The sequence below is a fragment of the Petaurus breviceps genome, unplaced genomic scaffold, assembly GCF_028583685.1.
Source record: "Petaurus breviceps papuanus isolate PSGF00001 unplaced genomic scaffold, PetGlider_PUasm1.0 90895, whole genome shotgun sequence".
Classification (NCBI taxonomy): domain Eukaryota; kingdom Metazoa; phylum Chordata; class Mammalia; order Diprotodontia; family Petauridae; genus Petaurus; species Petaurus breviceps.
In genome coordinates, this window is record NW_027187372.1 from 27,053,132 (window position 1) to 27,080,506 (window position 27,375).

General features: G+C 43.4%; 1 protein-coding gene across 2 annotated transcripts in view; it reads left to right on the forward strand.

Annotated features, from left to right (window-relative positions):
• The window catches only part of IPO9 (importin 9), a 39,600-nt gene extending 12,449 nt beyond the window's left edge, over nt 1-27,151 (forward strand). For both annotated transcript variants that reach the window (XM_069074558.1, XM_069074559.1), the window contains exons 4-24: nt 205-406; nt 4,876-4,964; nt 5,800-5,886; nt 6,784-6,903; nt 7,011-7,111; nt 7,370-7,428; nt 12,913-13,064; nt 13,773-13,871; nt 15,025-15,131; nt 15,504-15,643; nt 17,136-17,295; nt 17,804-18,030; nt 20,182-20,330; nt 20,809-20,937; nt 21,827-22,102; nt 22,403-22,569; nt 23,107-23,240; nt 23,943-24,062; nt 24,940-25,041; nt 25,527-25,603; nt 26,034-27,151. In XM_069074558.1, the coding sequence (XP_068930659.1) occupies nt 205-406; nt 4,876-4,964; nt 5,800-5,886; nt 6,784-6,903; nt 7,011-7,111; nt 7,370-7,428; nt 12,913-13,064; nt 13,773-13,871; nt 15,025-15,131; nt 15,504-15,643; nt 17,136-17,295; nt 17,804-18,030; nt 20,182-20,330; nt 20,809-20,937; nt 21,827-22,102; nt 22,403-22,569; nt 23,107-23,240; nt 23,943-24,062; nt 24,940-25,041; nt 25,527-25,603; nt 26,034-26,144 (2,808 nt within the window). In that variant the 3' untranslated portion in view covers nt 26,145-27,151. The remainder of the gene's footprint in view (nt 1-204; nt 407-4,875; nt 4,965-5,799; nt 5,887-6,783; nt 6,904-7,010; nt 7,112-7,369; nt 7,429-12,912; nt 13,065-13,772; nt 13,872-15,024; nt 15,132-15,503; nt 15,644-17,135; nt 17,296-17,803; nt 18,031-20,181; nt 20,331-20,808; nt 20,938-21,826; nt 22,103-22,402; nt 22,570-23,106; nt 23,241-23,942; nt 24,063-24,939; nt 25,042-25,526; nt 25,604-26,033) is intronic.
• Nucleotides 27,152-27,375: the final 224 nt, after the last annotated feature.

Consider the following 27,375-nt stretch of genomic DNA (forward strand, 5'->3'; position numbering starts at 1 on the left):
GGTTGTTTCATTGGGAAGAATATTATTATGACATAAGTATCAAATCTCTGAATAAGTTGTTTGACAAACTCATCTAGAGCTTTTTCTCAGGCATATTATATGCCATGTAGCATATAAAATACATTCTTTGTAGTTCAAGATATGCTCAACATAACTTGGATAAATCACATAGGGCTAGGTCTAAAGGGAGGGTATTTCCTGCAGGCAAAAATTGTTATCCGGGAGCTGCTGCCCAATGGGCTGAGGGAATCAATTAGCAAGGTCCGTTCCAGTGTGGCCTATGCAGTGTCAGCCATTGCGCATTGGGACTGGCCAGAGGCCTGGCCCCAACTCTTTAACCTGCTGATGGAGATGTTGGTGAGCGGAGATCTGAATGCTGTTCATGGAGCCATGCGAGTGCTGACAGGTACTAAATGCTTCTGCCTAAGCAAGGACTTGCTCACGTTTTCAAAATGAGACAGAAGTATTTGTCCAGAGGCCTGTGGAAGGGATCAACAACCATGGTTGACCCTGACTCCATTTCTCTAAGATTCCCTCTCTGTATCTGCCCCAGATTTCTCCACTCTTTCTGGGTTATCGGGCTTCTGATGCTGCTGCTGTAGCTGCTCACTAGGGACCAACTCATCCCTTCCTTTTATAGCTGAGATAGAGAAGTATCCCTTTTCCCCTTAGTTTGACCAAAACAAGTTTGGAGTTTTTGCAAAGGAACTCTTAATAGCAAAGTAAGAGAAATCAAGGCAAGTCTATATAAAAACAACCAGATTTACAGATGCAGATTTTTCATCCTAACTTTGGGATCACTCTTCTTTGGTCCTTCTCATCTCTGGCACCTAAGAAAGATGCTCAAACTTTTAAACCAAGGTGGATTTAAACTGTGTAACCTTGGACTTATCCTCTTAGTCTCTGTTTTATCATCAATATGAGAAAGAGTTACATTCCATGAACTCTCAAACTCTTTCAACTGAAAATACCATGCTTTCAGAATGATAGACTTCCCTCTCTCTTCCAGAACCTTGTTTCAGGTGTTGTCGCTAAGAAAAATGGACGCACTTCTGACTATCATCTTCTCTGGAGGTTCCCTCACCTGCTTGGGTCCCACTTTCATCACCTAGAGGAGAAAAAGACTTCCTTATGTAGCCCTAGGAATTCTTCCCTTGAATTCAGGCCATCTTGCAAGATGTTTCAAGATGCCCCTCTCTTCAACAATAGGCCCTTAGAAGATCTAACCTCACTCCTGACCTTGTTGGTTTGCCTGAGATTCGGTTGCCTTTGGTTTGCTTGCCATTAGCTACTAGGCATTTAGTTGCTAATAATGACCTTTGATAGAGCTGAGCCTCTTTAACTCTTGTCTAAGTTAGCATCTAGGTCTAGTCTCACTGGTGGCCATGTGGCCTCAGTGAAGCTTACCATTTTCCCCTGGATTCCGTATGTATTATGTGAGGTCCTTGATATCCAGAAGCAGACATTTCCTTTCTACCTGTTTCAAAGCTCTCCATTTTGAATTGGATACTGAATTCATATTTCTGTATTTTCCTTTTTTTTTTAAGAGGCAGTTGGGGTTAAGTGACTTGCCCAGGGTCACACAGCTAGGAAGTGTCTGCGGCCAGATTTGAACTCAAGGTCCTCCTAACTCCAGGGCTGATGCTCATCTACTGCACCAGCTAGCTGCCCCTGATTTCTTATTTCTTTTTTTTTTTTTTGGAGGGGGGAGGGCAGGACAATTAGGGTTAAGACTTGCCCAGTGTCACATGGCTAGTAAGTATTAAGTGTCTGAGGTCGGATTTGAACTCGGGTCCTCCTGACTCCAGGGCTGGTGCTCTATTCACTGCGACATGTCCTAGCTGCCCCGATTTCTTATTTCTTGTCTGAGGTTCTCACTTCTCATTTGCACAACTGGGATAACTGATGGACCCTGAGGCTTTCCCAGCTTAGATTATCTGCTCTTTCTGTTAACCTAGATTCTTTTTCCAAATACTGTCCCTAAGTGAATAGAGCACCAGCCCTGGAGTCAGGAGGACCTGAATTCAAATCCAGCCTCAGACACTTGACACACTTACTAGCTGTGTGAAGCTTCGACAAGTCACTTAGCCCCAATTGCCTCGCCTTCTCCTCCCCCAATAAAAAAAAAAGCAACCAAAACCCAGAATATTGTTTTACTTAAGTATCTTAAACATAAATTAACAATAGCAGGCCATGCTATTCCCTAACTGAGGAAGAGGGTTAATTCCTCCTGGACTCCCAACACCAAGCCTACTCCCTATCCATTAATCCGAGAGAAGAGGGAGGAAGTTGTATGCTTGAGCTGCAGGTAAGTTTGAAGAGCCCCCATTACTGTTAACTTAGAATAATATCTTCTATATCTTCAATATGGATGTCTTCCATAATGTCATTTTCTTCTCAGCAATCCAGAGAAAACTGCCTTAGAACAACACTGTGTCTTGTTGTTAGAGAGAAACTAACCAGTGTGGTCAGATGGAAAGAACTTGAAGTTAGAAGACCCTCCCAGTTCCACAGCTTAGCAGCTTTGGCATTTGGGGCTCCTCATTCTCTTATACTTAGTTTCCTTACCTACAAAATTGGAATTAAAATATTTACATTACCTCCTTGGCAGGTTGATTAAGGAATAAGTGAGATAATACATGTGAAAATGCTTTGTAAATTATAATGCGATACAGGAATATAAGTTAATGCTGCTGTGATTATGCAACAGCTTCCATGCCCCAAGCATGGAAATGCATGGAAACTGTACAGTAATACAAGAGACTCAGGAATGCATGTACACAGTGGACAGTGGTATGGAGAAGAAGAGACTATGGAAATGAGAACATTATCATTTTCTGTTCTTTCCATTAAAATTAGTCATGTTGTGAAAGAAGAAACAAAACAAAAAGGAAAAGCCACCAAAAAAAAGTGAAAATAGTATGCTTCAGTCTCCATTCAGATTCCATAGTTCTTTCTCTGGATGTGGATAGCATTTTCCATCAGGAGTGTTAACATTATCATTTTCTAAAAGATTTTGTGGTAATGTCCTATAACCCTTCTAGGACCATTTAACAATTTTCTCTACATATAGGAGAACTGAGTTTTAGGGCCAGTGGAAATTAGCTTATTACCACAGGGCAATTCCTTTAATTTCCAAACAAGCTAGAAGATGGGGTTGTTGCAAATGTTCCATCCTACCAATTTATTGTATCAGGTTAGTCTAGATGATTTAGGCAAGTTATCCTTCTGAGTTTCAGACTTTTTTTTTTTTTAAGCAATTGGGGTTAAGTAACTTGCTCAAGGTTACACGGCCAGGTGTTTCTAGGTGGGTGCTAAGTGTCTGAGCCCAGATTCAATCCCAGGTCATCCTGACTCTGGGGCCAGTGCTCTTACTCATTGTGCTACCTGGCCGCCCCTGAGTTTCAGACTTTTAATCTGTAAAAATACAGTAAAATACTAACTTTCAGAATTACTTAGTAGGAGAATAAATATGATAGCAAAACACTCCATAAAACCAGGAAATACTCTTGGAATAGATCATTCTTTGTGTTTAATACAACTTTATAACTTCTTACACTATTTATATGTAAGACATCAGTTTCATTTGTCACTTACTTTAGAAATCATAGCATAAGTATTGAACTCTTAATCATAGATCTACCTGAGATAATAAAGAAACTTAGTCCTCAGTCTTTGACACAACAACCATGGACCTTGGTACTTACCCAACATTAGTGGAATGTGATAACTGACAATTTCACCTTTTATTTCTAAATCATACATCTCATTTGAAAAGCATCCAAGTACCCCTCCTTCCTCTTCCCCTCTTCTTCTTGATGACAATAGAAATAGGATATACATCAAGACCCAATAAAGTGAAAAGACATGTCTTAGAAACTCCATTTCCATCATGATTCTACCCTTAATAATGTGGAATCCTTAGTTCTTTTTGTTATTTTCATGTGCTTTGTTCTTCTTTTTAATGGAGACTGGATCACCCATTTTTCCCTAATGGCTTATTTAAATAACATTCTTCTCATTTATGGTTTGTCTTTATCCACACCCATGTCAGCATTCCCTTTCTGCTCTAGGTAGCAGCAACTTTTGCCTTCCAGGCAAACAAATGTCTTCCATTATCAGTGTAATGGACTTAGTATTAGAGTTCAAGGCCAAGCAAGTCAGCATACACGGAACCAAATGGACCAAAACATCATGCCCAGAGGAAGTGTTCAAAGAAAATGAGATGAAAAAAGTGGATTTGGGGGGGTGGCTAGGTGGTGCAGTGAATAGAGCACCTGAATCAAACCCTGATTGCCCTGCCTTCCCCCTCCAAAAAGCAAAAAAAAAAAAAGTGAATTTGTTATTAAAGAGGAAACTATTAATTAAGATTTTAATAGTAGGGGCAGCTAGGTGGCAAAGTGAATAGAGCACCAACCCTGGAGTCAGGAGGACCTGAGTTCAAATCCAGCCTCAGACACTTAACACTTACTAGCTGTGTGACCTTGGGCAAGTCACTTAACCCCAATTGCCCTGCCCTCCCCCCTCAAAAAAAATATATATATATTTTAATAGTAGAGGATATGTCTCAGAAAGTGCAGTGATGCCCCACATATTTCCAACAAATACTTATATGGCATCTATTATGACTTTCTTTGCAGTATTTATAGAAGAGGTTTTTTTCTTTTTCCTAATCTCTCACAGAAGGGTTCTTTTACTTCCTTGCTGTCATCTTTTCTCTTATAAAAAATCTGCAGTCTCCTGCTTCTTACCTACCTCTAGAATTAGCCCACTGGTCCCTTAGTCCTCCCTTCCAAAAACCACACTTGTCTTTTGTGGCATTTCATGGCTTTGGGGACAATAGTTGGGGCAACAATAACACTCTTTTCATTCTAGAATTCACTCGGGAAGTAACAGATACACAAATGCCACTCGTTGCTCCTGTCATTCTCCCAGAGATGTATAAGATCTTCACCATGGCAGAGGTACGGAAGCCCCTTCGTCCCTTTCTGTGATTAGCAGAAAGAGAGTCACATTGGAGGCTGTGGAGTCATTGCCAGAGACTTACTCCACATCACAGTTACAGACCCATTATTTTATTATAGAGCACCACTGAATGTGGTGGCACCTACCAGAGCTGAACCTGAATGATAACTTCACTGTAACTGCCAGAGTTTGCCCTAGACAAAAATAACAAATAGACAAAGTTTGTCTTCAGCCTCATTTCTGACTCCTAGCATTCCATCCTCCATCTTTCCCAGATGATGCTGAGATTTCCATAGTTTCTTAGTGTTTTGATCTCAGCTAGCTGTTAAAAGGAAATCAATCTAATTAAATTAATTCACACTAAAATATCTTGATAGAAAGCTGCTATGAAGCCTTCCCACGAGTCTTTGCGTTGAAAAAAATAAGCTGATAAGCCCAAAAAAATGAATCTTTAATGGCAGGACATAAGGCACTAAAACAGCACAGTGATGTTTTGTAATAGCTGTGCCTTCCTGGTGCTGCCTGCTTGATATATGTGTAATGCCAATTTTGATAGTTACTAGTGCTATTTCAGTGTTATCTTTTCTTGTATTCTAAACCCTAAGAGGCAGAGTCCTGGACATCAGGAGGGCGCTCCTAGGTATTCTTTCCCAAATCTTTCTTTTCCTCTGTATGGTCATTGTTATATCTGCAGATTACATAGTCCAGGTCAAGCTAAAATGAGTTAAATATTCAGAATAATTCGCAGTGCTTCCAGTAATATTTATGCACACACATACACAGATGCACACAACCTCATGATGGCTTACTTATAGTGTGTAATCTTTCTTGTAGGTTTATGGTATTAGAACCCGTTCCCGTGCTGTGGAGATTTTTACCACCTGTGCTCATATGATCTGTAACATGGAAGAACTGGAAAAGGTGGGTGAGACTTTGGGGTGACAGTGACATGTAAGACTAGTAGGTCACACAAACCCATATCATTTGCAGAGTTGTTGGGGTTTTTTTAACTAATCCTTCCTAAGCTTATTTGATGGCAGTAACATCAGAAGTTTTATCATGTAGATTTTCCGTTTTAACTAAAATTTGTATTTGCTTATAGTTGTTTCCTTTACTTTTATCCAGTTTTCATTCACCTAGCCTAGTGTCCTGTTGTCATCTTCTTGCCTCCCTTCAATTCATCATCAGTTCTTTGTGGCATCTGTCTGAAGCCAGAGTAGCTGAGGGCACTGCTCCCTGTGTTTTAGCAGTCCCTTTTATTCTTACGTACTTTTCAGTGTCTTTGCACAGGCCATCCCCTGGACCTGGAGTGTAGTCTTTCCCCACCTCCTGCCCTAGGGATTTCCTACATCTTTGTTCTCCAGGTCTTAGCGCTTTCCCATCAAAATCACCTGGTATCCATATTACATATATTTTTATATACTAATATATCTACTTGTCTCCCTCAGTAGAATAATGTAAGCTTCCTGAGGTCAGGGCCTGTTTCATTTGGTCTTTGTATTCCCAGCAACAAACAGTGTCTGGCACAGAGAAATCATTTAAATGGTTGTTGATTGATTAATTGATATATCAAGTCTTATAATATTCTTGGGGTGAGGATGGGAGTCAGGAGGCATAAGGAGATTTAATCTGGGAGTTCATGTATTAAATTAGAATGGTGGAAATGTTAGACCCCCTGGTTAGGAGCTGATATTTGAGAGACCCATATATATATCACAGCCTTAACAGTGAGCCTCCTTTGGGGGACTATGCACAAGAGACTCCCAGACAAAAGACATGTCTAGAGACTGTGTCCATCAATTCTAACTTCTTTTACAGGGTGCAGCCAAAGTCCTGATCTTTCCTGTGGTTCAGCAGTTCACTGAGGCTTTTGTTCAGGCTCTCCAGATGCCAGATGGCCCCACGTCTGACAGTGGATTTAAGATGGAAGTCCTAAAGGTAAAAATTCACCAATACATTGTAGACATTATCCAGTTTGAGGGGGGAAGCCTAAATTAAGTAGTTCTTTCACATGGTTTCCCAGTTTTGGTCTTTTTGATTTTTAGGCAGTGACAGCCTTAGTGAAAAACTTCCCCAAGCACATGGTTTCCTCCATGCAACAAATCCTGCCAATTGTGTGGAACACGTTGACTGAAAGTGCAGCTTTATATCCTTTTTTTGGAAACCTGGAAAGGGCCTTATTACACCTCTACTTATAAATCAAGAGCATTGGAGTGGTTATCCTTTCTGCAATGGGTTTTTCTTTTATATAGGGAAGTCTGTTACACTTCAAGCTTAAGGTGTACTAGTAGGCAATTATATGAGGAAATAAAGAGAAAGCTCCTAGCTAGAATATATCTATATATATTTCCCCTACTTACATCTGTAAAAGTCCCAATTTGTGCCTCTTAACTTTGTTCCATACTTATGTGAGGACAGAAGTGAATTATACTGAGGAAGTAGAAGATCCTGTGGATTCTGATGGTGAGTATTAGTTTATGTTCTTTACTTAGGGACACCAACTCATAGGAGAAGGGAGGTAGGGAATTACAAGAAAGAAAAAGCAAGTTGACTTCTCTTTTGAGAGTTTTCAAATCAGGCTTCAGTTGCATTTAAGTTTCATAAATGAAAGTAAGAATTCTTCCAGCTAAGGCAAGGTGTGGTCTTTGTACATTTGGAAAACTGAAGAATGGAAAGCCCACCTGACCTAGGCCTCACAGAAACATAATGTAGTAGAATCTCATTTCATTCTTTCCAAATTCACCAGGGATTCTTATTGGGTATTTTCTCACTCTTCTGCCACATTCTTGGTGGTTGACTATCTTCTTGGTATGTCCAGCCTCTCCTGGTTTTCTCCCACTCTATGACAACTTTCTTTTGGGCTTCTGTCTCCTATCCCCAAGGTTTAGGTGTCCCACAAGACTATGTTCTTGATAGTTGTCTTCACTTGTGTGGATTGAGCTATGCCTGTGATTCCCAAACCTCTGTACCTAGTATAATCACTTCCCCAAGCTCTAGGCCTACATTTCCAGTTGCCTACTAGGTAGACACCCAGATGTTGTCAAGCTGAACGCATCCAGAACCCTCAAAACCTGCCATTCTCCTTGATCTCCCTCATTCTGTTCATAGCATTAACATTCTCATCCAGGCTTCCAAACTCTTAACTTTCCTATCCCTCAACACCTACATCCAAGCAGTTGCCAAAGCCTGTCAGTTCTTTCTGTCTTCACCATGTTTCACATATGTCCCGTCTTCTGTATTCACGGTGGTGCTACCATCCTCTTTCAAACCCTCAACCCCTTGGGCTGTGAAATACAAAAGGCTCTCCAGAGCATCCGTCATAGAAATGAGGCTGTCATCTCACTAGTGCACGGGTCTGCTCAGAAAGCTCAGCATGCCTCCTACTGCCTATAAGATAAACAAAATTATATCACCAGACCATGGAGGTCCTCCACAGTCAGGCTCCAACTTAGCATTCCATCCTTACTTCACCCTACTCTACTCTAAATATTCTGCTGGGATAGATGCCTAGTGCGGGGAATGTAACTTTGCTTATCTTATAGGCAGTAGGAGGCATGCTGAGCTTTCTGAGCAGACCCGTGCACTAGTGAGATGACAGCCTCATTTCTATGACGGATGCTCTGGAGAGCGGGGGGTATGGGGGGGGGGGGGGGGGGCTCAGTGTATAGAACGCTAGGCCTGGAGACAAAAAACCCCAAGTTCAGATGTCATCTCAGAAATGTACTAACCGTATGACCCTGAGTGAGTCATTTCACCTCTGACGGCTTCCGTTTCCTCACCTGTAAGAAGAGAGTACTTCCCAGGGTTCTTGTAAGGATAAAACGAAGCCGTATTTGTAAAGAGCTTAGCACAGTGCCTGGCCTGTGGTAGGTGCTGCATAAAACTCTTATTTTTCTGTCATCATCATTATCATTACAGTTGTTGTTCTAGCCATGTTGCACAGCTAGCTGTTCTCCTCTCTTATCATTCACTGTTCTGGCTTGCTGGCCCTCCTCCATTCCTAATATATTCTGTCTACGACTCTACAACATTGAAATCTTTTTCCTTCAGTGCTCAGCTCAGGTGATACTTCCCTGACACCTCCAGTTCTGCTGACATTTATTTCCCTCCTTTGTCCATTTGGTATATTTTACAGACAGCTGTGCCCAGTATCCTCCTGTCTGCCTGCAGGCTCTAAAGGGCAAAGACATTGTTGTTTTTCATCTTTGTATCCCCAAATCATTGCACATAATAGCCATTTAATACATTGTGAGTGAGTTGGAAGTATCTAGATAAAAAAATAATCCAGAAAAAATCTTGATTCAGTTCAAAGGGAAGAGGAGCTCCCTGGGTATAGGTTATGTCACAGTATAACTCCATAACCTTTGTATGTGGTATTTAGTCTGGCTGCATAGTGCATCTAACTGGTCATCAGGAAGATATGCTCCTGAATCCTACCTCAGACACTAGCTATGAGAGCCCAGGCAAGCCACTTCACTTCTCCCATCAGTTTCTTCCTCTTTATTTTTTTTTCTTGGTCTTTTTGGAGGTGGGGAAGGCAGGGCAGTTGGGGTTAAGTGACTTTCCCAGGGTCACACAGCTAGTCAGTGTTAAGTGTCTGGGTCAAATTTGAACTCAGGTCCTCCTGACTCCAGGGCCAGTGCTCTACTCACTGCATCACCTAGCTGCCCCTAGTTTCCTTCTCTTTAAAATGAAGATAATGGGGGTGGCTAGGTGGCGCAGTGAGTAAAGCTCTGGCCCCGGAGTCAGGAGGACCCAAGTTCGTTTCTGGCCTCAGACACTTAACAACCACACACACACACAAAAACTAGCCGTGTAACCTTGGGGAAGTTACTTAACCCCAATTGCCCTCCAAAAAGGCAAAAAAATAAAATAAAATGAAGATAATAGAAGCACTTCCCAGAATTATTGTGAGGGTCAAATGAGATCATATTTGTAAAATACTTTGGTTTTTTTTTTTTCAAATGCTTTATTAACTTCTGATTTACATCTTCCGCCAGATTTTGAGTTACAAATTTTCTCCTTGTTTTTCCCCTACCCACCACCCCAAAAGAGCAGTCCCACAGGATATCCCCTCCTCCAATCTGCTCTCTCCCATATTTTCTCCCATACCCCTTTCGACTTTTCCAGTGGACCTCTATGCCCCAGTGCCTGTATATCTCCCAATTACATGTAAAATAGCATTAGTAATAGTATATATATATTTAAATATTTGATTTTAAAACTTTGAATTCCAGATTCATTCCCTTCCTCCCTTGTCACCCACCCTTACTGAGAAGATAAGCAATTCAGTATAGATTGTACATGTGTGGCTAATGCAAAACAATAACATAGTAGATGTATTGTAAAAGACTGACTATATTTCCCTCCCTCCTATCCCACCTCCCACTTGTTCTATTCTCTACTTTGATCCTGTCCCTTTTCAAAAATGGGTGCTTCCAACTTCCCTTCCCCCCAGCCTGCTTTCCCTTCCATCATCGCCCCTCTCATCCCTTTCCCCCCCTACTCTCCTGGAGGGTGAGATACCCTATTTAGTGTGTATTTCATTCCCTCCTCAAGCCAAATTCAATGAGGATAAGGTTAACCCATTCCCTTTTGCCTTCCTATTCTTCCCCTCCATTGTAACCATTTTCCCTTGCCTCTTCTATATGAGATAGTTTACCCCATTCTGTCTCTCCCCATCTCCTGTCATTATATTCCTCTCTCACCTCTTAATTTCACCTTTTAAGTATCATCCCTTCCTGTTAAATTGGTCCTGTGCCCTCTATCTATGTATACCTGTAAGCATATATACACACATTCACATATGTATTCATTTGCCCATGTACCCTCATAGATAGATAGATATAGATGTATATATATATATATGTGTGTGTATATATATATATATTTCTATTCCCTTCAACTACTGAGAAAAGTTTCATCAGTTACAATTTTTCCATGTAGGAATGTTAATAGTTCAACTTATGATTTGTTCCTTATGAAACTTATGAATAGTTCCTTATGATTTCTTTTCCCTGTTTACCTTCTCATGCATCTCTTGCTTCTTGTTATCTGAATGTCAGATTTTCTATTCAACTCTGGTTTTTTCCAGCAAGAATGCTTGAAAGTCCTCTATTCCACTGAATGAACATATTTTCCCCTGAAACATGATACTCAGTTTTGCTGGGTAGGTGATTCTTGCTTTTAATCCCAGCGCCTTTGACCTCCGGAATATCATATTCCAAGCCCTTCAGTCCCTCAGTGTAGAGGCTGCAGATCCTGGGTTATCCTGATTTTGTTTCCACAATATTCAAATTGTTTCTTCTTGGCTGATTGTAATATTCTCTCCTTAATCTGAGAATTCCGGAACCTGGCTATAACATTCCTAGGAGTTTTCTTTTTGGGGTCTTTTTCAGGAGGTGATCGGTGGATTCTTTCAACCTCTATTTTACCCTCTGGTTCTAAAACATCAGGGCAGTTTTCTTTGAGAACTTCCTGGAGATGATTTCTAGGTCCTTACTTTGATCATGGCTTTCAGGTAGTCCAATAATTGTAAAATTATCTCTCCTGGATCTATTTTCCAGGTCAATGGTTTTTCCCATGAGGTATTTCACATTGCCTTCTATTCTTTCATTTGTTTGGATCTGTTTAACAGCATCTTGATTCTTCATAAAGTCATTAGCTTTCATTTGCCCCAATCTAATTCTGAAGCAATGATTCTCCTCATTGAGCTTTTGAGATTCTTCCTCCATCTGGCAAATTCGGCTTTTTAAGGCATTTTTCTCCTCATTGCCTTTTTTGAGCCTCTTTTGCCTTTTGAGTTAGTCTATTTTTTAAGGTGTAATTTTCCTCATTTCATAATTTTCTTACATTGTTCTCATTTCTCTCCCCAATTTTTCCTCCACTTCTCTTATCTGCTTCTTAAGGTCCTCTGTGGCCTGTAACCAGCTCGTATTTTCGTTTGAAGCTTTTGGTGCAGGAGTTCTGACTTCACTGTCTTCCTCCTGTTCCATGCTTTGCTCTTTTTTGTCCCCCAAATAGGAATCTAATGTTGGAATCTTCTGTCTGCTTTGTTTCCTTTGCCTGGTCATGTCAGTCACTTGATCCCTGAGCTTTTTGCCACAGTAGGACTCTGCCACCAAACAGGGGAGCTTTCGTCCCAAACACTGGGGTTTTCTCAGCTGCTAGAGGTATTAGTTGGGTGCCCTCTCTGAGCTCTCCACACACTCTGGCAAGCTGGACACACACCCCAAGACCTCCACCCTAGACTCCAATCCAGATCCAAGCAGGTTAAAGCAGGAGCGATTACCCTTCAGACTGGTGCTTGGTTCCCCTACACTCTGTAGGCCAGGACCTGAAGCTGCCACGTGGTGCTGGCTGGCTGTGCTGGCCTCTCAGCGGCTTCTCTCCCCGGGGGGCAAAAGCCACGCACTCCCACTTACTGGGTCCCAAAGTCCAGACTGCACTGACCTCTTTCTTTGTCCTTCACATCTATGTGTTGATAAATCTGGAAACGGCCATAGCTGCTGCTGCTCTGCAGTCCCTCCAGCAGGAGACTGGTCAGGCCCTCCCTGGGACTAGAGCCTTGGCATGGGGCTGGGCTCGGCTCCCAGAGCACTGCACTGGCCAATTCCTGCTGGCCTGCCAGCTGTCCTCAGTGGGAGGTTAGCTTCTCTGTGTCATTTTATGGGTCCTTTTTCCATGGATTGGGGAAGGTGGAAGCCGGAGCAGCAGGGAGGTCCTGCTTCTACTCCGCCATCTTGACTCTGCCCCCCTGTAAAATACTTTGTAAACCCTAAAATGTCTTATAAATGTTACTTACTGTTATTGTTACTCCCAACAAAATAGAAAACATAACTTTCATTGATTTCCAAAGCTAACATAGTTACTTTTGAATATTTATGGGATGTTTCTGTTTGTTGTTTTGCTCTGTGGTCATTGATTGCTTGTGTGCCCTTCCTCTAGGTGAAGTGCTGGGATTTGAAAATCTTGTCTTCAGCATTTTCGAATTTGTACATGCCCTACTAGAAAACAGCAAATTCAAAAGCACTGTGAAGAAGGCATTGCCTGAGCTGATTTATTACATTATTTTATACATGCAGATAACTGAGGAGCAGGTAAATGTCTTCTGGAAATGACCCCAAATATGTCCGTTTGAAATATTTTAGGTTTAGAAAAGAGGGAGGTTTTAGGGAACAGGAGGATACCAGGAGGGTAGCTTCATGCTAAGTCCTAAGTAATCATTGTCATTACATTTGTCCTAAGAAAATAAAAACACATCAATTCCTATGTCATGTAGCTATGTAAGATGGTTTTGTCAGCTTCTTCAGACTTAGGGCATTTTCATCAAAAGGTGAGAGAAAATGCTATCCTCTCTCTGTCCATTTGCCTAATAGCAGAGTCCTTGCTAAGGAGCCAGATGATGAGAAGAGATTGTTATCTTAGTTGGAAGACCATTGCAAACAAGAAAGTTGATCGCAGAATAAAACGATCACCTCTCCCATCTCCTGTTGGTATACAGTGATTGTGGCACCCTACCTGTTTACAGTGAACTGATAAATCAGACTAGTAGGTTTCAAAGGTGCATTTACCAAAAGCAGCAAGTGGTGGTACCTGTTTACCTTTCTGGTAAGCTGCTACATTCCCAAAAAGCAGCAGTCTTGAATGACAAACAGACAGTCTTGATAGAGATCAAACCAAAAGAACTCTTCAGACTTAGAGCCTTCCTGTAGGGAAAAATTGATGTTTTCCCCTCTGGTTATTGCTGAGGCAACGTTTGATCCAGGTCACCCCAATAGAAATCTAAATTTTACACTTTTTTCCAGATTAAAGTGTGGACAGCCAACCCCCAGCAATTTGTTGAAGATGAAGACGATGATACTTTTTCCTACACTGTCAGGATTGCAGCCCAAGACCTGTTGCTGGTAAAAGACTCAGGGGATACCCAGTGCCCACCCACCATTAATGAAGTCTGTCATCTCTTTGAGCTTCTATTTGTCTTTCCCATCACCCAACCCCAGCTAACCCTAGTGTTAGATACCTCTATTATAGTGATCAAGCCCGAGATGCTGCTGCTTCTCTGTGGTTCTTTTCTAACTCCCAAGTCTGTGAGCTCTAAATCTATGAGTTACTTCTTTTTTTTTTTAATTAAATTTAATTTAATTTTTACTTTTTTTGGAGGGCAGTTGGGTTTAAGTGACTTGCCCAAGGTCACATATCTAGTAAGCATTAAGTGTCTGAGGCCGGATATGAATTCAGGTCCTCCTGACTCCAGGGCCCACGGTGCTCTTTTCACTGCCACCTAGCCACCCCAATGAAGTACTTCTTTAGTGTAGCTTTGAAGCAACTAAGTACTAGAAGAAATAAATGGTATATAAACATTATTGTAGCTATCATGATTAGTCAGTAACTAAAATTTTGACTAAAATAAAATAACTAAAAGAAAAAAGGAATTTCAGTCTTAAGGGAAAACACTGTGGTGAGGTGGAGGGCCTCGAGTGAGCCAAGGCTGTCAGGGCAGAAGGAGGGCTTTTTGATCCATTTTTCTGCAGGTAGTTCTAGTAGCAATCATTCATTGGCAAACTTAATGGGGAAGGAGCTGCCTTGAGAAGCTGAGTGACACCGTCTAAACACCTGCTCCTGTTCTCCTTGCCACAGGGGGAATGAATGCGTGTTGCTGGGGGAGAGTCGGTGGCAGGGGAGTGAAGGTATCTGTCAGTTCTCAGCACCATGTAGCCTTCCTGAAATAATGGCATCTCACAGCACACTCAAGAAGTAGCTTAGCTTTCCCAGTTTATTGTGAGGCTCCAGAAGTTCCAGGTCTGGCCTAGAACCTTCTAGGTTTGGGTCTTACCATTGGCGGGTGTTCTGCTGCATATGTAGCCAAAGGGAAAGATATGTGAAAATAAGATGAGACCACATGGCCTTACACTTATCAGAGGTTGGTAATAGAGCATTTTCCAATGATAAATAATTGGCCTCATTCAGCCTGGTAACATTCTGACTCACGCAATTAACCATCAGACTAGGTTTCATGGACACAAGCAGATTTGTTAAGTGCTTCTTCCTCCTTTCTAGGCTGTGGCCACTGATTTCCAGAATGAGAGCGCAACGGCCCTGGCTGCTGCTGCCACTCGCCATTTACAAGAAGCTGAGCAAACCCAGAGCAGTGGCACTGAGCACTGGTGAGAAAGGAGTGACAGAGGCTGGGTCTTGAGAGAGGACTGTAGCAGCAGCCACACCTAGTTGTGCCAGAGCCTGGACAGAGAGATACTGTCTTTTGTTCATCCATCCTTAAGCTACTCTTTTAACTCTCTCACTGCATTGGCTTAAGGAACCCAATCTACATCTTGTTTGCATTGTTTTTCCTTAGTCACTTTTAATATAAAACTTCAAGCTGCCCTGTTTAAAGATAGAGGTAGTAAAGACTGACAAGGCAGACCACCTCACCAGTTCAGTTCTGTTTGAACTATTTTGCCAGACAGATCTGCACTCCTTAAGTGGGTTATCTTGTTTGTTTGACTAGGTAGGGGACCCTACTGTATTATCCTTTGCAGGTGGAAGATCCATGAAGCTTGTATGCTGGCTCTGGGTTCTGTGAAGTCTATCATTACTGACAATGTGAAAAATGGCAGGATCCATTTTGACATGCACGGGTTCCTAACCAATGTCGTCCTCGCAGACCTCAATCTCTCAGGTATGTTCCAGCATAATGCCCAGTCTCCTGAACTTACTTGTATTTCTTTTTGAGTAATTGGGACAGGTCTTATCCTTCTACTCTTAAGCTAAGTCAGGGCCTCCCAAATATTGGCCTGAAAATTTTGGCTCTGGCTTTATCTGCCAAGAGAATGATGTTGCTGAATTCAGATTTCCACATAGCTATTCTTATTTTCTCCTGAGGTGACCACATCAATGTTCTTTTAGTCCCAGTTATCATTGGCATTTGAATGGACTTTGATTCTGCTTTTTACTGACCTCATCTTTTCTCCTCTTCTGATTAGATCCAAAATGCCACCAGGGATTCTGTGTCGGGCTCATTCTCCCTCTGCTGCATTTTTTTCAAGATTTTATTCTCAACCAAGTAGCCCAGTGATTATAATTTTCACTTCTCACCTCCATGGAAATTTCTTGCCTATAAAAATAGCCCCTGTTCTGTTTGTCTGAATTCTCACTCTGTGACTCGTTTTTGCCATCCTTATTCCTTTTTCTGTGCTATATACCCTGTTTCTATTGTTATATTTTCATCCCTTCCTCTCATGGAGTGGGGTGATTTTCTTCTTTCCCATTCTCAACTCATACATTTGGCTAACATTCAGACCTAAAAGTTCCTGTGTTACTTTTCATTCTAATTTTGAACCTCAGTCCAGTTTCCTCCTGGTCTTTGTAGTAACTTCAACCAGTTAAGACCACCCTGCCTTCACTCTTCTCTGACAAACCCTAATGTCAGGTCCCTAGAGAATAATACCCTGTCTGTATAAGTCAAGGCATTTATTTAATTAAGACAGTATGTGAGCCAGTTATTTGTATGTATGTCTTGTGTGTCCTGAATGATATATTTGTATCTCCCATAGTTCCTTGCACAGTAGATGGTCAGAAAGTATGAATATATGTATTGGAACATATTTCCAATTCAGCCTATGCCTTGTAGCCTTTATTCTAACAAGGAAACTTGAGAATCTTGAGGGCTAGATGATGACGGGTGCTAGAATTTTACCTGTTCCCCTGGAAGAAGTAGAGCTTTTCCAGAATTTGTTTTTCCACATTGTGTGCCTTTTCATTAGATTGTGAGCTCCTTGAGGGCAGGGACTGTCCTTTGCCTCTTTTTGGGTACCCGGCACAGTGCCTGACATATAGCAGGTGCTTGATCAGTGCTGGTTGACGCCTGACTTCAGCAGATACTTGTGTTAGAGCAGTTTGAGATAGAGCCCCATTAGTGAAACAAGAGCAGCCGTGCGCCGGTGCACGGGCGGTAACAGGTGAGGGACGCTCTGGCCCTGGTTGTGGAGAGTGGGGTTGCTCGCCTTCTTTTGAAGGTTTTCTTGCCTTCATCTATAAGATCCTTCTAACTTTTCTAGTTAGTTTGCGTGTGTCTTATAGAATCCAGTTCAGGTTGGCTTCAAATTGAGCTCCTGGCAAGAAGGATCATTATAGTAGGAGGCCTCACTGCTTTGTCTTTGTCTCTCCCTTAGTCTCTCCTTTTCTGTTGGGCCGGGCTCTCTGGGCTGCAAGTCGGTTCACTGTTGCCATGTCCCCTGAGCTGATCCAACAGTTCCTACAGGCAACCGTGAGTGGTTTGCATGAGACCCAGCCCCCATCAGTGCGGATCTCTGCCGTCAGAGCCATCTGGGGGTGAGTGACCTAAAAACTTTCAGTCTGTGAGTGAGGGGAGAGATTGGGGGGGGGGGGGATAGTGCCAAAGCAAAGCATCCGCAACCACAGGTGGCCTCTTGATTTGTTTTCCTTAGAAACAGAACCACTTATAGATGCCAGAAGATTTAATTGAAAACTGACAAGGTGAACAAGGAAAGGAATATTTTCTTAGCTGCTTTTAGCTAAGATAGATGAACAGGCAGTTCTGATGGTTGAGTGTAAAAGGGCCTTCTCCCTTCATCCTTCATTCCCTTGAAATCTCCCACACAGCCTGAGACACTTATAGGAATAAAAGAATACTTCTCTGTCCCTCCCAGTTTTACCTCCTTGTTTTTCATGGTAGATGAAATGCACAGGAAAAACAAAGCACAAATAGCTCTCTTAGTTAGATTGGAAGTTTCTCCTCTGAGTGATGGAATAATTGGAATAATGAGTGTTCCTTGAATCAGCTTGTGGCTGGTCCTAACTGATTCATCTCTCTCTCTAGTTATTGTGACCAGCTGAAGGTCTCAGAGAGCACCCACGTCTTGCGGCCCTTCCTTCCCAGTGTCCTGGATGGCTTGATTCACCTGGCAGCACAGTTCAGCTCAGAAGTCCTCAATTTGGTGATGGAGACACTGTGTATCGTATGCACAGTAGACCCGGAATTCACAGCCAGTGTGGAAAACAAAATCTGTCCATTCACCATTGCCATTTTTCTAAAATACAGCAATGGTATGTTTCTACCTACACCTACAGGGGGCAGGAGGATGAGTTGACTGGGAGGTACCAGATGTGTTTGAAGAGAGAAAAGGTTAGGAGCAAGCGAACTCTAGTGGAGATTTCATTTCACCCCTTTGGGATTTGAAGGACCAGCCATCATAAGTAAGCACACTTTATATGAGGCAAGGGCCATAACCCATCTGTTCTCAGTGTAAATGTTTCAAAAAATGTTAAAACCAAGCCATGTACCAGATGTCCAGTGTCCTGCCCGGGGGATCTCTGAAGGTTCTGGACAGGTGTAGAGATCGAAAAATAAAGACCGACCTGAGCCTTTAGAGGTTCCCTAGTCTGAATTCCCCCAACTGCTGCTTCAGTGATACATTGAGTGAGGAAGAACTGCCTACTTCATAAGATCACTGAGCCCATTTGTGTGTAGCTCGGGTGGTTTCCCAGGCCTCCCTCAACTGGAGCCACAGTCTCCTTGTCCTTGTTCTTCCCTCTAAAACTCTAGAAAATCAGTCTAGCCCCTTTTGCCAGCTCTTCCTGTCATGTCTTCTTGAGACTCCTCTAGGCTAAACATGCCCACTTCCTTCAGCATCCTCATAGGACATGGTTTTGAGTCTCTTCACCTTTTTGGTCACTGTCCTCTGAAAGGCTACCTATTGTTCATGACTAGAGCCCACCCCAGTACTCCTGCTGTGACCTGGCAAGCACCGTCATTGGGACCATCACCTTTCTTCTGGGCATCAGTCACCATTGATGTTGCTCAGGGGACAGAGCACTGGGCCCTCAATTAAGAAGACTCGAGCTCAAATGCGGCCTCAGACACTTACCATCTATGTGACCCTGGGCAGGATACTTCACCTGTCTGCCATGGTTCCTCAACTGTGTGGTGGAGATAATAACAGCACCTGCCTCCCAGGGCAGTTGTAAAGATCAATGAGATAATATCTGTAAAGCCCTCAGCATAGTGCCTGGCACATAGTAGGTGCTTAATAAATGCTTTTTCCCTTCCACTCTTCTGGCAGCCATGTTCCTCTGCTAAATACATTGAACTTATGTTCAGTTAAAACTCATGGGTCTTTTTGAATGAACTATTGATCCAATTTTTCCTATGTTTTTTTTTTCAATCATTTACGGTTTTGAACCCAGGTTCAGGAATTTAAATATCTAGCAAAATTTTATCTTCATCTCAGTGCATCATTCTAGTTTTAAGTTTTTCGTACCCCAGATTTGTCATTCACCATATTAGGGGTCCCTCCACAAATTCCATAAGTAAGCATTTATTTAAAATGCTTAGTGAACCAGGGCTAAAGACAGACTCCTTCTAGTGTCATTGCCAAAGACAAAGCAATCTAGTGCTTTGGCGGTTCATTTATTCAACAAATTGTAAATTCTAACTCTGCTGGTGACTAATCAATGTCCACACCTTGGCCCTGGTGACATCATTGCAAGCTTGTTAAATATCCTGTTAGAACATAGATATATAAATTTCTGGCATTTTTCTGCTACAAGTCAAAGTCAATATTAACAATTAAAATGAATTTTTGTAATGTAGTAAAAACTTCCTTTAAAATGTAGCCTTCAGATTTGTTTATCATCAGTGAGAATATTCTTTGTGCCTGGATGAAACAATTTAGGCTGGAATTGAACTCCATAAAAGTCTTTTCTTTCAGTAGGCTTTCTTTATTATCCTGGGAATAGTACTTGGGTTGTTTTTCTTTTCATCATCATTTACTCCCTAGTCAATATGTCCCTCTCTTCCCCAAACATAAGCATTTAGGGGAATATCTTCAGTCTCAAACTTTTAATAACTTCTTGTTCTCTTCCTTGGTATGCAGCACTTGGTCTTAAGACCAAGTTTTGGCCATTCTTCCAGTCAAGCATACACTAACCCAGTCTAGACTTCATAAGCAGAAAGGAGTAAGGGTTGCCTTGTGGGGAAATGCAGAATTTAATTTTAATACAAACATTAGTCTATCTAAACAGGTTGTAGTGTGGTTTTTGGGAACAGCACTCCTGCTTTCAAGTTATTCCTTTGCCTCATTGGGGCTCATAGTGATAAATCAAATAGAAGCCAGTACCATGGGGGATAGAGACAGGCATCACACTGAAACAGGTAGGCCCAGACCCTCAGGAAACATACTGATTTTTTCACTTCAGATCCCGTTGTTGCCTCATTGGCACAGGATATCTTCAAGGAACTGGCCCAGATAGAAACTTGTCAGGGTCCCATGCAGATGAGATTGATCCCAACTCTGGTGAGCATCATGCAGGCACCTGCTGACAAGATCCCTGCTGGACTGTGTGCGGTGAGTAACAGGAGCCCATGGGGAGCTTTTCACAAGTGTGGGTGTATGAGGGAGAATGTGAAAACCTTACCCTGGTCTTCTGTCCTGACCTATAAGATGTCAACAAAGGGAAGACTTTCTAACCTGAGAGGTGTTCGTGGAATGAAAGTACAATTTCATGGACATGCCCCATGAGGACGGTAGACAGCACTTGATAGATTTTTAAGACTCTTGCCATACAGAGGTGCCCTCACTTAACTGCACATAAAGCTGCCCATGTATCAGGGTCACTCAGTTTGCCACCAGGCTGTTTCATCCCTCTCTTAGTATCCAGAAAAGTGCTTGTTGTTTAGAAGAGCCTGGGAGCCTAGCTTTTTCTGCAAGAGCAATGTTATTTTACCACTCTGTGCTCTCTGCTTCACTACAGTCTGGAAAGAAGCCTGCTCTCCCAATCTCCAGGAAGAAGTAGCTCTGACTACCCTTCTTTTCTTCTTCCCAGACAGCCATTGATATTCTGACCACAGTGGTTCGAAATACAAAGCCTCCTCTCTCCCAGCTACTCATCTGCCAGGCATTCCCTGCCGTTGCACAGTGTACTCTAAACACAGACGATAATGCCACCATGCAGGTACCAGAACACTGGTTGGGAAAGGGGGAGGTAAGCAGCCTGCAGCCTTGTAGTGGGCTAAGAATCCTGGAAGGGGAGGTCCTGATGTCATGGGAGTTGCTCAAGGATAGAAGATGTCAGAGCTCTCAACCTGCTATGTTCTTGTGGATTTTACACCATTTGAGGGTAATGGGTATCTGCTGCCAGCTAGAAGTGTCTAAGGTCACTTGGAAAAGTCTCTAGAATGAAAATCTGCAAGGTCTGGCTGATAGATCTCTAGAGAAAGAAGTAAAATGCCTGGAGTCTTTTCTTGCCTCAACTGCTAAATCTCTGGGTGGCAAATCACTTTCTTCCAGGCCTAAGGTACTACAGCTCGTCTTCATGGTTATTCTTGCTAGTGTACTTTGGTTAACTTGAAAATCACTGGGCAGAAGTGCTGTGAGAAAAAGCAACATACAATTCCATGGGGCAATACACAGCCCCTGGGTACTGCTTTTTCTGGTATAGGACCCATCAATGGGCCATGTGTTCTGTGTTGTTTTTCTAGGAATGATGATGGATTTCCACTCAACCATTCATGTTTTGGCCTCTCTTCTACCACTGTCCCCACCCAATCTTAACTCTCTGTGATCAAGGGTTATTTCAGAGAATTGGGTGCACTTTAGCACTTAGAGATGGAAAAACCCTTGTTCACATTGAGATTATGTTCTGACCTAGTGAACTAACCAGCCACAGATAGCACCTCTAATATAGACCAAATACTTTTTGAGTTTATCTGCTTCCAAATAATGGTGTTTCATGAAGTTGGTAGTGAAGTTCACGAGGGTAGAATTTCTGTTTGTGCACACCCATAAACTCCAGGCATTCCACTCTTCTTGAGCTTCTCATTTGTGTTTTGTCCTCTGCCCAGAATGGTGGTGAGTGCCTTCGGGCCTATGTATCGGTGGCCTTGGAGCAAATTGCACAGTGGCATGATGAGCAAGGTCACAATGGTCTGTGGTATGTGATGCAAGTGGTGAGCCAGCTCCTTGACCCCCGCACCTCCGAGTTTACCGCTGCCTTTGTTGGCCGCCTAGTCTCCACCCTCATTTCCAAAGCAGGGAGGGAGCTGGGTGAGAATCTGGACCAGATCCTTCGTGCCATCCTGAGCAAGATGCAACAGGCAGAAACACTCAGTGTCATGCAGGTGAGAGGACAGCGTGGAACCTCAGCTGGCCAAAACTTAGGGTATCAGGGTGGAAAAGTGATGGGACCTTCACCCTCTGGGTTTGAAGAAATAGAATCTTGTGTGTTGACTGAGTTTTCCCATTGCTTCCCTGCCCTGCCTTACTAATACAGTGATACCCACTCCTTTTTTTCCATGCCTCAGGGATTGAACCTTTAGTCCATATAACCCACTGCTTCCAAATACCTGTTTTTCTTAGTTGACATTATCCTTGGTGCTTTTAAAGTCCTTAAGCTAGTATCTCTCCTGTGTTTTCTTTAGTCCCTGATCATGGTCTTTGCTCACCTGGTACACACTCAGCTGGAGCCTCTCTTAGAGTTTCTGTGCAGTCTCCCAGGACCAACTGGTAAACCTGCCCTGGAGTTTGTTATGGCTGAGTGGACAAGCCGGCAGCACCTGTTCTATGGACAATATGAAAGCAAAGTCAGGTGGGACCCCAGCTCACACATTGCGTCTGCTCTTTCTCAGCATGTCCCTCTGCCCCACATTTCCAGTCTAACTCTTTATTCCAGTTAAATACATCATGATACTCCTATATTATCTCATCTCAATTCTTTACCTTATTTCTCATTGTTCTATATCCTCCTAAACAACTGCCATCCTCAGATACCTCAGGACAATTCCTGGCTTATGCTATGCCAGGGAGGCTGTCTAAGGCCTTACAGGAGGTACCAGATTTCCCCTGGCCACATCAGCAGACATTTTCTTCCATGTTGTTTATACCATCAACTCCAGCCATTTTTAACTGTCCCCCCTTGCCCACCTCTTTTTAAAAGAAAAGGTTCTCATTAGGCCATCTTCTAGAAATCTAAACCCCATTTTCAGCTCTGACCAAGGGCATCAATACTCCTAAAGTTCATGGCACAAGATATCATTGGCCCAGAAGAGAGTCATTAGGAACTACTTGTATGTTGGAGTGGAACTGATGGCTGGGTGACCAAGTGGGTTTTCCTCTGTCCTCCCAGCTCTGTGGCCCTATGCAAGCTGCTCCAGCACGGCATCAATGCAGATGACAAGCGCCTGCAGGACATCAGGGTGAAGGGAGAGGAGATCTTCAACATGGACGAGGGCATCCGGACTCGTTCTAAGGCAGCCAAAAGTGAGTGAATGGTGATGAGCCTCGATGAATAGGAGTTCCCCTCTGGAGTACAGGCCTTCTTTACTGCTGTGGGTGTCTGAAAGCCAGGATGCAGGGTGTAATCTTGAGTGAATCTCTTCACCTTTTGGGACATAATTCCTCTGTAAAAGAGAATGAATAATGTTGGCTGCTCTGCAGTATCCCTGGCCTTCCTGCTCACCCTTTCCAACGGATTTGACCTGGAAATCTGTCTGCAGCAACTGCCTGAAGCTGTTCTGTGCTTTGGAAGTCTGTGTTCACTTTGGGCTAGAATTCTGACTTGCCTCAGCGCCATCAGTGTCCAAGCCCAAGGTCTAAAGATCATTTTCATGCTCTTTGACCTTGGAGTCAGAATGATCCCAGTATTTCTCAAATCTAGATCCTAGAGACTAACCGGAGCTCAAGTCCTACACAGTTGTCTGGGAGTGACAATAAATCATATGACCAACATGACCTGCCCAGTGCTCCTCTTCAGCTAAGTGCTAAGGGGCCCTAAGCAGCTCCTCCTTGATGGCAGTGAGTCCTCAAACATCCAGCTATGGGGTAACCAGTGCTATGTGCAAAAACCTCCAGATGGAAAGAGGGGACTGCATGTGTACAAGCGCTCACACCTGTGGCAGTCTTCTGTGTTTTCTAGACTTGTTTCAAGGACCACACTACTGTATCTCTCTCCTTCCTTCCCAGACCCTGAACGCTGGACAAACATTCCTTTACTAGTCAAGATCTTAAAGCTGATCATCAATGAGCTGTCCAACGTCATGGAAGCAAATGCCTCTCGCCAAACACCAGCGGAGTGGAGTCAAGGTGTGATGAGCCTTATCCAGCTATGCCCTGCCTCACTTTGTCTGCCGCTACAGCTAGGTGGTGCAGTGCACCGGACCTGGAGTCAGGAGGCCCCGGGTTCTAAAATGGCCTTAGACACTTCAGGCTCTGTGACCCTGGGCAAGTCACTTGACCCCTGTTTGCCTTGGTCTCCTTATCTGCAAAATGGAGAGAACTACAGTACCTGTTTCACAGAGGTGGTGAGGCTGAGATGAGATAACTCTATGACAATGGTGTTATTATTGCAAAAGCTTGTTTTTGAATTTGTTTGCTTTTTGGAGGAGGGAAGGCAGGGCAGTTGGAGTTAAGTGACTTGCCCAAGGTCACATAGCTAGTAAGTGTTAAGTGTCTGAGGCCAGATTTGAACTCAAGTTCTTCTGACTCCAGGGTGGGTGCTCTATTCACTGCAGAAAAGTATGTTTTACATGATTCATAACTTATCAAAGAAACCGAAGTCCAGGGGCCTTTACTAGTGAAGGAGAATGAGAACTTTAAGAAGTAGTCTTGAATTCACTCTGCACCCATCATTAAAACACTTTTCTGATCTCACTTCTAAATCCTTGAAAAAATTTGGGATGCTAGGAAATAGCCCCTTGACCCTTTGTGTATGTGTATGTAGCTCTTGCTAAGATCTTTCCCTGTGTCTTTCTTCTGTCTCTGTCCCAAGGGAGAGGGAGCTTTGCTTTTTCCCTTAATGAGGGAAAGGATTAGAAAATTGAGTATCCTGCTAGGTTTAGAAAGAGCTGATTTCTGGGATCCAGGATCCAAGTTTCAGGGCCCTCTGGGCATTCTTCTCTGCACAACCCTACTCAAGACTTGAGTGATGAGAATTTTCCATCTGCCTTTCTCTTCCAAACAGATGATTCTAACGATATGTGGGAAGACCAGGAAGAAGAGGAAGAGGAAGATGAAGGCTTAGCTGGGCAACTCCTTTCTGATATTCTTGCTACAAATAAATATGGTAGGTAGCTGATGAAGGCAACAAACAAGGGACCCAGAGATCAGAAAGCATTTTCTTTCTTTCTTTTTTTTTTTTTTAAAGCAATTGGGGTTAAGTAACTTGCTCAAGGTTACACAACCAGGTGTTTCTGGGTGGGTGCTCAGTGTCTGAGCCCGGGATTCGATCTCCAGGTCTTCTCAGCACTGGAGCCGGTGCTCTTACTCGCTGTGCTACCTGGCCACCCAAGCGTTTTCTTTCAACATGAACTAGGATAGAGAAGGGGGGGAGGGGTTTGACCCTGAAAACCCGTGTACTCTTGCCACATCTAATCAAGCCCAGCTTATCCCAGAAGGACCTGGATTGTGAAAGTCAAGTTTCTAAGCTGTACCTTCACTAGTCACACAGTCTCTCGAGCTCCAGTAGAGTCCTGGATTCTCGGGTCCTATTGGTCATGAGTCTCTGCATATCTCCCTCTTCCTGATCCCACTTTGGTTTTTGTTTGACAGATGAGGATTACTATGAAGATGATGAAGAGGATGATCCAGATGCCCTGAAGGACCCCCTCTATCAGGTCGATTTACAGGTGAGATTGTCTAGGAGGGGAGCACTGCCCCAAGTCTGGTGAGACCAGATCTACTTCTTGCTTCTCAGGAGAGCTCTGACTTGGCCTAGATCCCAGAATAGAGGGTCTGCAGCATTCCTACTGTGCACCTCAGTCCAGCTCATTCAACTCCTTGAGGCTTCTAGGAAACAGGCCATACTAGAAAGCCACCTCCCTAGGAAGGCCCCAGGTGAGCTGGTGGCCTTTGGAGCTCGAGCACCCCAAGCTCCTAAACAAGCTTCTGTCCCCCCCACCCTAGGAGCAGGGCCCCCAGCTGCCCCCCTCCCCAACACCCTGCTTCATGCCCTTCTCTCAGCTTGCTGCCCTCCTGGCAGATCCACCCTCACCACGTTGGTCCTGCTTTACATAGACAACCTTCCCTGACCCCCACCTCTGCTCTTTCCCCACTCAGGCCTATCTGACTGACTTCCTGTGCCAGTTTGCCCAACAACCCTGCTACGTGATGTTCTCAGGCCACCTTAACGACAACGAAAGAAGGGTACTTCAGGCGATCGGCATCTAAGCTTCTGCCAGCCCAGCCATATACTTCTGTAGCTTTCACTGATGTCGAGATATACCTTTCTCCTATTCTGGAGCTGCCTCCCAGCCTCTGGCCCTTCCCTGAGCAACACCCACTGACTGAAGCACAGACTGGGCTCACCAAAGCTGTCATAAGAGGGATGCTGGATTGAGGGATTTGGGGCATTCCCTCCTAAGGACATTCTAGCACAAGAAACCATCCGACCCCTGCCTCTGCCCCTGGCCAGTTGCAGGGCTATTTCCAGAGCCCTTTGTAGGACAGCCCTGAAACATCATTGGCCAGAAGAGTCAGAGGTTTCTGTGTTGGTGGATTATTTTTCTCCTCTGGAGAATCAAGACATGGTCATTCATGTCCCACAAACTGACCTTCTTACTACCCTGACTTTCATAGGACAACTGGCATGTTTGGATAGGAATTCCATTTTTGTCACCAGCCCCATACCACCGACTCACTAGGTTCTGGTTGGAGATGAAGAGCAAGTGGATTCCTGGTTGTCTCCAGTGACCCTTTCTCCTCTTCCTTTTACCCTCAGCCTCCAAAGTCTTTCCACTAAAACTCATCAGTTGATAAAAATCGTCACCACATTTTTGCTATACTGCATGAAACAAAACCCTCAGACTGCCCTTCTCACACATAACGCACACAGTAAACATGACAGAAGGCAGTTTAGGTTTCATTTTTAAGAAAAATACACAAGGATTTTTTTTATGACCCACTACCCCAAAAGTGTATTTAATTTGCCTCCTGCACACACCTCCATGTGAGCCAGTCTGACATGACTTTCCTCTCCTCTCCACCCTCCCCCACCTCATCCCCAGCATCTTAAGAAATGGTTGAATTGTAGCCCACAAATTAGCTGTGTATTTTTCTAGGACAGTAATCTTTACAAATGAATTTACTCCGTGTGGTATAAGGTGCCTCCCCAGGCACCTCTTTGCCTTCAATTCCCTTTGGGGGGAAAAGTAAAAATAAAGAAATAAAAAAAAGGACTTAGGTGGAATCCAGTCTGATAAGAGCTATAATGTAAAGCCCCTGGGGCTTTTCATCCAGGTACCAATGGCAGGGTAGTAGTTTCCGGATGTTTTGTGTGATGGCTTCCAGGCCAAGCCTATTGCCATGGTGCCCAGCCCTTGGGGGCACAAGTACAGGGGGCTGGGGGTTAGCCATTGCTACCTTCACACCATGGAGCTGTCTTCTCTACTTAGACTTCCTA